Below are 12,459 nucleotides of genomic sequence, written 5' to 3' on the forward strand. Positions count from 1 at the left end.
AAAAAAAAAAAAAAAAAATCAACAACATCTGAGATCATTTAGGTCAGATTTTAGGATTTGTCAATTTGCATGCCGGTTGGGCTATTTACATTTCTGGTAAATCACCAAAACTCATAGTACAAAACATCAGATAATCCTAAATCAATTGAAGTCTAAAGTAATCAATACAATATTTTAGGGCGTCTTTGCTCTTGATGCAGAGGGAGAGAAGGGACCCTAACAATGTCTGGCTTTATCTCATAGTTAAATTTTTCTGTGCCCTCTGAGCTCCCTCTAGGAAAATGAATACTTTAAAAGTTTGCTGTGGGGAATTCACAAGGCATATACACTGCCTGCTGAAGACCCAGGTCAGCAATAACTGGAGAGAAAAAGAAAACCAGTGCTTGCAGATCCAGGATACTGAATCTTTTCTTTTCTCTCTCAGACAGATTATTTGCATCTTCCAGAGAGAGACTGGTTAGTTTAGTACTTCAATTATGTTCCAGAGTAAGAAATAACTGATAAAAGAATCTTGAGAAAGATTCATTTAACCATTCTGTTCTGCTCCAAGGGTAAAATTGACATGATAAAGTAGATTTTTCTCACAAGATGTACCATGAGAAAGGGCCCATAAATGGAAAATAATAACATAGCCAAAATGCAACTAGCTAGAGTTCCATAAAAGTAGAATGCTGCATGTGATTCAAATTGTGACATGCATATTATAACTTGAATTCTCAAGATGATTTGAATATTATTTCTATATTTAGAGCTGTCTTTTAAAACTAATATTCTAATATTAAATTAGAGAATATTAAATTTTAAATTTTATTTTAAACTAAATATGTTTCTTTTCTTATTTTTTTTTAGAGTTTGACAGGACATGCTCCTTCACAGAGTAACAAGAACTTTCTTTTAAAGAATGCAAAAATCTAGTCATTTGCTATTTTCTTATCTAGTGGAACCCTTCATTCAACATGGGATTGAAACTTACCAAACCATTATTCTTTAGTTCTATTACTATGCATTTCTCCCTCTGCTAGGGACTTCTGAAAGGGCTAATTTCCATAATTTGCTTACAGAAGTTATTAATGCAGCAAAACCTGTGTTCTTCTTAAAGCAACTTCTCCATCCTAAAAGCTTGTTTACATTTTTCAAGATGGCAAAAAGATTCTATAATCCTATGAAAAAAAAAGTCACAATAGTATTTAGTAAATATATCTTTAAATTAAGCCAAGGATAAGTGATTAGGATAATTCTTTTTACAAATTTACTTGTGATTTCTTTTCACTTTTAATATAGAAAATTCAATCTAAATGCTCCAAAGAATGCAGTCCTGGGCAAATGAAGAAAACTACAAGAAGTCAACACATCTGTTGCTATGAATGTGAGAACTGTCCTGAAAATCACTACAGTAATCAGACAGGTAATTACAGTCACTCCACACGGACAGTGACATACCTGAACCATTCCTCTGAGGCTTTTTTTTTCTTTGCATGAATTTTATTTTGGTTTGTTATTTCATTCAAAAAAATTGAAAAAGCTTCCTGTGCTCCTGTAAAATTAAATTCCAGTGAAATTTCATTTTATCTTGGAATTTGCGCTACTGTATCAACAGGTGCACAACCAATAAATAATAGAGTTGTAAAAGTTACTTTACTTCCAAGGGAAAATGTCATTCCTTCACTCATACTTTCTAAAGTATGCAACTCTTAAAGTGATGCAAGTCAATTTTGTCCATGTATCCCTATACAGATGTGCTTGGCTTGTAACTGAGGTATAAAAAATGCAAATAGGTAAATATTGAATTAACTAAACATAATAGAAACCCAGAGGCACCTGAAATTAAGAAATAGGTGTGCACATCCCGGAAATAGTATTATATCTACCAAGAAGCAAAAGTTAAACCTAGAAGAAACTTCTGTTAGGCAAGGGACCAACTATTGACAGGGATGATATGTTAGTAACTGATTGTTTGCCAACCATATCTTTAAAAATTTGACAAGATGAAAGCAAATTACACAAATTACAGTACAAGAGTGAGGTCAGCAGCCTTAGGAGCCTTAAAAGAAACTATGAGCACTTCCCCTGGAGTAAAGCCTACTTTAAAAGCATCAGATTTCCTTGTTTATTGGAGCATTCCCATTCACCTTGCAGAAAAGCTGAGAATTCCAAAACTGGAATAGTCCCCAAATACCTATTCTTTTTGCTTATTGCCTTCAAGGAGAAAAGTATACCAATGAAAATATTCCAAGATTCATGTTCTGTTATTGTGTCACAAAAAAATGCCATTTATTCAAACCTGAGAGTGTCAGAACTTTATATCTACCTGCATTTTATTATCTCACATTTAAAAATGTCCCTTTCTCTGTGTATATTTAATAATGTTTATATTAGTGGAATTGAGCATTTAAATGATCAATAAATAAAAATGCTACACCACTGCCTAAAAAACTAGATAATTAGGGAAGGAGTTTTTCAGGCAACATGGTAACTAGCAATTATCTTCCAAATGAGAGAAATAAAAACACCAATGAGTATGTAACGTTTATTTTCCATAAAGATGAATGGGACTCTTTAAAGGCTGTACCTGGGTTTTCTTTTGGTAACCAGGGTAAGTCACTTCCGTAAACAAATGTAGAAGACTGAAGACACATTGGAGGATAAGCTAGGAGTTAGGAAAACCCAAAGGATACCACCTGCTATTCCTCTCTACGTCTCTAACACACAACTCTCATACCTAGATAAAGCTAATAAACAACCACTGGACAAATGAAATGACAGACACTAGCAACTGTGGTTATGGGGCAAGCAGAAAAGAACAGATATTTTTAAGGGCATGGAGTTCCGAAAGAGGAGGAGGCTGGAAGAATCATGAAGTTTATAAACATGAATACAACCTTACTTTGAGGCTAATAAAGAACACACAATTTTAAAGAGTTGTACAGGCACTGTGGGGTGTACTCAGATGAAGGCCCTGACAGAGGCCTTTGGATGTAGCTGGGACTCACCAACTTTGAGTGGCTGGAATGGGGAACAAATGCAATATCACTTCTAGAGACACAACTCTACAACATCAGCTATTTGTACTTCCCTGCAGCCAGAATCAGCATAAATACTTTTAACCACCACTACCCAGTTCAAGAGGCTCAGATTTACCCACTACTTGGAGAAAAAAATAAACTTTAATTCTTCATCAATTGCCATTGATTACAATTTTCCATTATCTCACTTTTAAAAAGACACTTCAAGCTCTTAGAGTGATCTAGCCATATTGGCTCTGCTTTTAAAAGAATTGCACCTTTATTCACTGTAGCAGTTCCCACCCATTGAGTGTCTACTGTGTGTAATGCTCTGTGTGAAGCATTTTACATTTACTATCTCATTGAGTATGGAATCCCAATGAGGCAGGATCTTTTTATTTTATTATTTGTTGAGAGATTGGAGATTCTGAAGTAGGCTCAGAAAGTTCAGCTAGTTTGTTCAAGTTTACAGAAATTATAAGTGGAAGAGATAAGGAAAGCTATGTCTGATTCCAAAGCCTTATTCTTAAAGTGCTGGAACTGGCCAGGTGCGGTGGCTCATGCCTGTAATCCCAGCACTTTGGGAGGTTGAGGCGGGTGGATCACAAGGTCAGAAGTTCAAGACCAGCCTGGCCAAGACGATGAAACCCTGTGTCTACTAAAATTACAAAAATTAGCTGGGCATAGTGGTGGGCGCCTATAATTCCAGCTACTCAAGAGGCTGAGGCAGGAGAATCTCTTGAACCCAGGAGGCAGAGGTTGCAGTGAGCAGAGATCACGCCACTGCTGCACTCTCGCCTGGGCAACAGAGCAAGACTCCCTCCCAAAAAAATAAGAGTGCTGGAACCGTCACATATAATAGCAAATGCATAAAAGGTTAGCATCTATTGTCAGTATATTTATTTCCTAAACATTCACAATCCAGCTGGCTTTTTTTCTTTCTCTTTTTTCTCTTTCTTTTCCTTTCTCCTCACTTTTACCCTTTCTCTTTCACTCTCTTTGAGTTTGTGCATGTTTTATTTTAATAAGTAACCAATGTGACAATCATCTATATCTGTTCTCTCGTCAGAACTATTACGGAAGAGGAATCTCATTTGTAGTATTGTGGACTACCACCTAGTTTAAATGTTGACAATGTACCTGCATCTCCTCTGTCTTGTAGATATGCCTCACTGCCTATTATGTAACAACGAAACTCACTGGGCCCCTGTTAGGAGCACTGTGTGCTTTGAAAAGGAAGTGGAATATCTCAACTGGAATGACTCCTTGGCTATCCTGCTCCTGATCCTCTCGCTACTGGGAATCATAGTTGTTCTGGTTGTTGGCATAATATTTACAAGAAACCTGAACACACCTGTTGTGAAATCATCCGGGGGATTAAGAGTCTGCTACGTGATCCTTCTCTGTCATTTCCTCAATTTTGCCAGTACAAGCTTTTTCGTTGGAGAACCGCAAGACTTCACATGTAAAACCAGGCAGACACTGTTTGGAGTGAGCTTTACTCTCTGCATCTCCTGCATTTTGACGAAGTCCCTAAAAATTTTGCTAGCCTTCAGCTTTGATCCCAAATTACAGAAATTTCTGAAGTGCCTCTATAAACCGATCCTTATTATCTTCACTTGCACAGGTATCCAGGTTATCATTTGCACACTCTGGCTAATCTTTGCAGCACCTACTGTAGAGGTGAATGCCTCCTTGCCCAGAGTCATCATCCTGGAGTGTGAGGAGGGATCCATACTTGCATTTGGCACCATGTTGGGCTATATTGCCATCCTGGCCTTCATTTGCTTCATATTTGCTTTCAAAGGCAGGAAATTACCTGAGAATTACAATGAAGCGAAATTCATAACATTTGGCATGCTCATTTACTTCATAGCTTGGATCACATTCATTCCTATCTATGCTACCACATTTGGCAAATATTTACCAGCTGTGGAGATTATTGTCATATTAATATCTAACTATGGAATCCTGTGTTGCACATTCTTCCCCAAATGCTATGTTATTATTTGTAAGCAAGAGATTAACACAAAATCTGCCTTTCTCAAGATGATTTACAGTTACTCTTCCCATAGCGTGAGCAGCATTGCCGTGAGTCATGCTTCACTGGAGTCCATGCACAGTAATGTCACAGTGAACAATCCCAGCTCTAGTGACAAGTCTGCAACCTGGAAGAAAAGCAAAGATCTTCAGGTGCAAGCATTTGCACACATATGCAAAGAAAATGCCACAAATGTATCTAAAACTTTGCCTCGAAAAAGAATTTCAAGTATATGAATTAGCCTGAGGAGATGCCACATTCCAGAATAAAATGTTTCCAGAGTATTTGCATCTAAGATGTGCATTTAATTTCCCAGCAAATGTGTCATATATATTTCCTCACCACCATCTTTATCAAGTTTTAGTTGAACAGTCACTCTGTCCAATAACCTATTTAACAAATAGAATTGAACCTTCAGCCTGAAACTCCTTTCATTTCTTACCACTTTCATTGGCCTCCATCTTTACCAGCTTCCTCTTAGGCGCATCGTTAAAGACTTCTCTTCCATTCAAAGTTGTCCTCTGATGTGTCATCCTTACTCCGTTCTCAACCACATCTTTTCAAATCTCTTTGTATGGATTCTCCTCTCTTGAGCAATTTTACTCTTCCCCTTCCACTGCTCAGTGCAGTTGTACAAGCATTTGAGCAATTACCATGAACCAGGTGATATGCTAAATAACAAGGTACAAAAGCAGCAAGGCATCACTGCTGATCTCAAGGAGTTCAAAATCCAAGGAGAGACAGGCACATATAGACATCTTCAATCAGTGTGAGGAAGTCTATGATTATAACATATGTAGAGCACTATAGCAGTATAGAGAAATGGTACTGAACCACACTGGGGCAGGATGGGAGGGTTTAAGAGAAGACTTTAAATAATGAGTATAATTTTTAGGTAAAACCCTGAAAGATGAGTAGGAGTTAGCTAACTAGAGAAAGCACAGAAAGATATTCTAGATAAAGGAGGAGAATGGGAGCAACAACGGAAAGTGTAAGAAGAAGTTGTGTTCAGGGAACTGTCATCATTTAGGTATTACTGGAGAGGAGTCCTCTCTGGCATGTAGAGGTTAGCTCATGAGAGAATGCCACCCATTGGAGTTTCTTGCTAAGGAGTATGGGTCTTTGTCCTGTGGGGCTGTGGATAGCCATTAAAGTGTCTGGCAGAGAAGGGACAAGTGGGCCCAAAGTCCCCAGAATAATCACTCTGATACAAGGTGGAGGATGGAGTCTAGTTAAGAGAGGATTAGGATCTGTACCAGGGAATAGAAAGGGGGATATGTATATGCATTCAAGCTATATAGAAGGTAATCATTTATTTGACGTGGTCAGTGAAGGATGAGTTACGGGCTTCTAGATTGGTTTATTGAAATGTCGTATGAAATATAGGAAGAAGAAGTGGCTTAGAGTAGAAGATGGAATGTTGAATTTGAGGTGCCTGGAAGAATTTTAAGATATATCAAATATTCATATGGACATAAGACTATGAGCCCAGGGGATGGTTGTCAAGGCTGGTGATAAGAATTTGGATGTTCACATTGCTCCCATCTATATAAACCATAAATACACAAAATAACACTGCCCCTAATCTTTACTTTTTCTTTAGCTGTCACTCTCTTTCTTCCTCCATCTCATAATAGACTGTTTAGAGGAAGACTGTAATTATTGAATTGTGACCTATTAGTTCTCAGTTTATTTAAAATCTGGCTTCTAGTTGCACCACTCTGATAAAATAATTCACTGAAAGTTTACCTGTCACTCTTTATCTCTCAAATTCGATGATTATTTTTAAGTGTTTATCTCCCTTGAATCTTAATTATATTTCTGATCTAATTTCTCCTTATTGAAATCCCCCTTCCTAGTTCTGTCTATAAAATGCAATAAAAATAAATAAATAAAATAAAATAAAGAATTTAAAAATAAATAAATAAATAAATAAATAAATAAATAAATTTATAAAGCCTTCAGTGAGTCAAACTCTTAAGTCTGATGCAAAGGCTCCGCTGATTCTACTCGGATACCCTGGCCATTGAATTTTATTCTCCTTGGCAGATTTGTCTTCCTCCACTTGACTATTAAATGTGAGTATTTCCCAGAGTTTCATCTTCAACCTACATCTGTTTCTGGTAACACACTCTCTTGCTACAATATTAACCAGCTCTATGTCTTAATTTTGACCCAAATGACTCCCCAAATCATATCTCTGGCCCAGGTCACTCTCCAACCAACCCGGCTGCTTGTCCCCCCTCACACTTCAAAGCTATTATGCTTAAAATTTAGGCCATATTTTCCTTCTCCCTCCTCCTCCTCCTCCTCCTCCTCCTCCTCCTCCTCCTCATCCTCCTTGTCCTCCTCCTCCTCCTCCTCATCCTGGTTTTCATTTCTCAGTATGTAATAGCACTACCTTTGGACTAGTTGGGCCCCTGGGATGCATCCTTGACTCTGCTGCCTGTTTCACTGCCCTACACCTTTAATTCATCATCTGTCTTTATTTTCTAATACCTATATTTTCTTTTCTTTTTTTTTTTTTTTTTTTTGAGACAGAGTTTTGCTCTTGTTACCCAGGCTGGAGTGCAATGGTGCGATCACGGCTCACCGTAACCTCCACCTCCTGGGTTCAAGCAATTCTCCTGCCTCAGCCTCCTGAGTAGCTGGGACTACAGGCGCATGCCACCATATCCAGCTAATTTTTGTATTTTTGGTAGAGATGGGGTTTCACCATGTTGACCAGGATGGTCTCGATCTCTTAACCTCGTGATCCACCCGCCTCAGCCTCCCAAAGTGCTGGGATTATAGGCGTGAGTCACTGCGCCTGGCCACACCTATATTTTCTTAAAACCTTGCCATGATCTTTATCCCTGTCATCACTTCCTTAATCCAGGTCTTCATCGCCTCTTTTATAGATTGTTGCAATAGCCGTCTCATTTGACTCTGGCTTCAAAGGTTTTACTCTAAATATACAGGAGGTCTTACTAAACCTTCTATTTACTTCCACTAGATCTCTTTCTACAATAAAAACTTCCTCATGCTGCTAAATTATTTAAAAATCTATAAGTCAAAACTCCTTATATTGATATGCAGGCTTTTCAAGTCCAGCACTAACTTCTACTCCTTCCAGCTTCGTGAAGCAGGCTTCAGAAATGGCAAACCGCTGGTGATTGTTAGTGATTTCTCACCCCCATACCATGGTGTTTCAGTCCTCAGAGCCTGGACTCTTCCCCCTGCCTTGATGTCCTCTCTGCTTCTTGTCTTTCTGAAACATTCTAGCTCAATCCACTAGGCACAATTCAAGTATCTCCTCTTCTATGAAGCCATTTTTTTTCTACTCCTGTTGTAGCACATATTACATTTTATTACATTTACATTGCTTTTATCTTAATTTGTTTAACACTTATTGAGTACCAATCAATACCAGGAATAATTCTATGCACAGGGATAATTAAAAAGTTTTTTTTTTTTAAGTCAAGTTCTCTGCTCTCAACGAGTTTACATTCCAGTGTTTTCACCATATTGCAGTGAGAAGCAGCTCTTTAGTAATAATTCTCTCAACTTCTCTTTCCTCTCTGGGACTACTACTGTCACCACAACTAATATCACCCCAATTCAGGCTCTTACAGCTTCACATCTCTGCTGTTGAAATATCCTAAATTGGTTACCTACATTAGGATTTGCAGCCTAATACATAGAATAAATATTCACAGAATCAATCTTTCTCAAATTCACTCCAATATTATCATGCTCCTCTTCAGAAAAATTTCATAACTTCCCATTGTCCTTAGAATTAAATTGAATTTTCCTGCCTTGCTAAGCAAGACCTTCCACAGCCTTGCTTCAACATAAATTGAATGTTTAAAAAAAACAAATAAGATATTAATTTTAGATTTCTGCTTATCCTAGATTTATTCATATATGATACAGTGATAATGTCTCATAAAAACTGTTAAGAAGAGAAAATATTCTGATGTACATGAAAATGTTAAGAAATGATTATTCTGTTTGTGATTTCATTAACTCACTGCTCTGTTGACATGGAAACAATTTCTCCTATTGACATGAGAGCAAAGGTGTAGAAGAGTTTTCATATTCTTAAGTGTTGTCTCCCAAAACAAAAAATCACAGCACGATGCCAATAGAACAATAAAAGAATGTTTCATAAGAGTTGTGAGTTTTACTACAATTACATAGCTTTCAACAATTATTCTGGAGGAAAACATCCCACTCAATCTAAGAAATTAAGCTTTAAATTCCTTGAAGCCAAAACTACATCCTTATCATCACTTGAAAAACACAAGAGAATGAGTATCTTACTTTTCATTTTTCTTTTAACTTTTTTTATTTTTTGAGATGAAGCCTTGCTTTTGTCGCCCAGTCTAGGATGCAATGGCACGATATCGGCTCACTGCAACCTCCTCCTCCCAGGTTCAAGCCATTCTCCTGCCTTAGCTTCCTAAGTAGCTGGGATTACAGGCACCTGCCACCACACCCAGTTAATTTTTTTTTAGTAGAGACATGGTTTCACCATGTTGGCCAGTCTGCTCTTGAACTCCTGACCTCAGATAATCCGCCCTCCTTGACCTCCCAAAGCACTAGGATTACAGGCGTGAGCCACCGTGCCCAGCCTTTCTTTTAACTTTTGAGGCCCTTAAATTCAACTGGGTGTAAATTGAATAATTTTTTAACTCTTTTTGGAATAAAGGGTTTCCTCCCCTTTTATTATTATTATTTTTTTTTAAGACGGGGTTTCACCATATTGGTCAGGCTGGTCTTGAACTCCTGACCTCAGGTGATCCGCCCACCTCAGCCTCCCAAAGTGCTAGGATTACAGATGTGAGCCACTGCGCCCGGCCCTCCCCTTTTATTATAAAGGCTATACTTAAATATTATTTTTAAGGAAGAAAATAAAAATAGTGAAAAAAGTACCTATCATTTCAACCAATCAGTAATCCTTCATTATAAAGTCTTCAACTCTTTAAAGTTTGTCTTGATAAAGTCCAAATTGTTATTTAGATAGAAACTTTTCCATTAGTCAAGACAAACTAATCTGGGGCATGGTGGGGGGGGGTGTAAAGTATTTAGAATGCAATGTCAGACTGACTCATATAGTTATCTCCTTACCCTGCCCACAGGGACACACATAGTAAAATATTTTATTGCTACAATGGAGAATGAGGGAATAACACACATTGCACCATAGCCTTTATTGGCAGGATAAAACAAGAAGCAGGTTAGCTCAGATTGTGAGGATCTCAAGAGCAAGATCTACCTATTATTGCTGTGATGTGTCTGGATTTTGTACAAGGCCACACCAAAACTGGTACTCAATAAATATTGAATGAGTAACTTTAACATTCTCATGAATATTCTTGAAACCTTGTTCAACACAGTAACTCAATGGCTTTTCCTAAGCTTCCCTCTGATATTAGAATCTCCACATCTCCTAAATTGTCTTTAATCCAAACCCTCAAATAGGCCCCTACTACCATTGTTAGCAAAATAAGACTTACAGAAAGTTAGAGTGGAAAACAATTAATGCATAATCCTCAAAACTTGGATGAAAGGAAGATGGAGAAAAAGCTTATAGACAAACATAGGAGTGAAAAGTGGAACTTCCTTTGTGAAATAGAAAGGAAAGGAGTATCTCCAGGCCATACTTTTTTTCACTTTCTTGCCAGTCACTACGCAAAAGTAGAGCAGTTGTCTTGGACCATGAGATTAAATCTGCCAGGTAAAAAAGGCAGAGCAACAAGTTGGAAGAGGACACAATGCCAATACTCTGGAGCTGCTTTTTCAGTCCTACACCCCTGTTCTTAGAGCTTCTGGAACAAGAACAGCCTGATAAATTCACATGTGGGCTTCCTGTCTGTTTTCATGAGTGTCCAAGCACAAAAACAATATGAAGAATGGGAGAATTAACACAGTAAGCAGACGCACTCACATTCAAGAGTCTCTTGTAGGAAAATCTCCAGTGATTAAAAAGTCTTACATTGATAACTTCTCTTAATTTTTCTGGTAACCTGCAAGTACATTTTCAGAAAAATTAGATCATCAGAAAATGAAATTTTCAGACCTAAAAACAAATGAATCAAATACATTCACATTTTTATATACAGCCATTGTTTCCCATCTGTAAACATGTGGGGTTGATCTGTTTTTTAGCTTGTTAGACATAGAATAGCATGACTAAAAAGCACAGAAGCCTAAATAAAGCAATATCGAGTCTGTAAATATTTTTAACTTTATTTTTAACTGACAAAACATATATATTTATGGGGTACAATGTGATGTTTTGATATATGTTTACAATGTGGAATGATTAAGTCAGGCTAATTAACAAACACATACTTGTCATTTTTCTGGTGAAAATCTTCAAAAGATATGCTTCAAGTAATTTCAAAATACATGATGTATTATTATTTATTATAGTCACATTCTGTGCAATAAATTATTAAAGTTTATCTTCCTGTCTAACTGGAACTTTCTACCCTTCGATCAATATCTCCTATTCGTCATTACTCTTCCCCTCCCTAGCCTCTGAGAACCGCCATTCTGCTGTCTACTTCTATGAGGTCAACTTTTGTAGATACCACATATGAATTAGATCATGCAGTGTTTCTGTGCCTGTTTATTTCACTTAGCATAATGTCCTCCGGGTTCATCCATGTTGTCACAAACAACAGAGCTTCCCCCTTTTTAATGCTGAATAGTATTCCTCTGTTTCCCCACTTAACCAGTGGGTCTATGGTAGTATATTTCTCACCTAAAGGGCTATCCATTTTAAATACCCCAACAGAAAACATGAGAGCAAGATTCTGGGAGTTGCAAGTGTCAAACCAATGAAATTAGAAGAATTGCTAAGTCCTTTCGTAAGACTAAATAGAAATTAGAGCAGCTAGTGAGACCCCTATGCTGGTAAACAGAAAAGAAAGAGTGAAGTGTTGACAGGGTTAATTCATTTGTTACATTTGCAGCCACCTATTTCCAAAATAGATTGAAATTAATTTTATAATAAAACATATTTAATAAAATTCTTGAAGATGTTTCAAATTAAATATATAATAGAACAAGGCCAATAATAATAATTGAAAACATAGGCTGGATGTAGTGGTTGCTTTTGTACAAAATCTGGCAGTGGACATCACGGCAGACAATAGAAGTGGACATCATAGCCCTCAACAGGCACAGCCTGCACTGATACTGGAAATTTTATAGACTAGGAGGCTCATTTTCTGGTCTTGTCTCCTTCCATATTTGCTATGTGATTCTATAAGTTCCCCGCCCTCTTCACAATTCTTTTAGGAAATCTCCCCACTGCATGTGCAACTGGAAAGGCTGTCAAACCAGAGTGGTGGAAAAGTGGCTCAGATTGAGCCATAAGAGACTTTTGGGGTCCTTTCTGGCCTCGAAGGGAAACAGCAAAAC

At 37.5% G+C, this 12,459-nt stretch overlaps 1 protein-coding gene across 1 annotated transcript in view; it reads left to right on the forward strand.

Moving 5' to 3' along the window:
- The window catches only part of GPRC6A (G protein-coupled receptor class C group 6 member A), a 30,536-nt gene extending 23,686 nt beyond the window's left edge, over window positions 1–6,850 (forward strand). Inside the window, exons 5-6 of the mRNA XM_032274965.1 lie at window positions 1,282–1,405; window positions 4,165–6,850. Of these exons, the coding sequence (XP_032130856.1) occupies window positions 1,282–1,405; window positions 4,165–5,279 (1,239 nt within the window). The 3' untranslated portion in view covers window positions 5,280–6,850. The remainder of the gene's footprint in view (window positions 1–1,281; window positions 1,406–4,164) is intronic.
- Window positions 6,851–12,459: the final 5,609 nt, after the last annotated feature.

This window comes from Sapajus apella, unplaced genomic scaffold, assembly GCF_009761245.1.
Source record: "Sapajus apella isolate SASKATOON/1434 unplaced genomic scaffold, GSC_monkey_1.0 scaffold6, whole genome shotgun sequence".
Classification (NCBI taxonomy): Eukaryota; Metazoa; Chordata; class Mammalia; order Primates; family Cebidae; genus Sapajus; species Sapajus apella.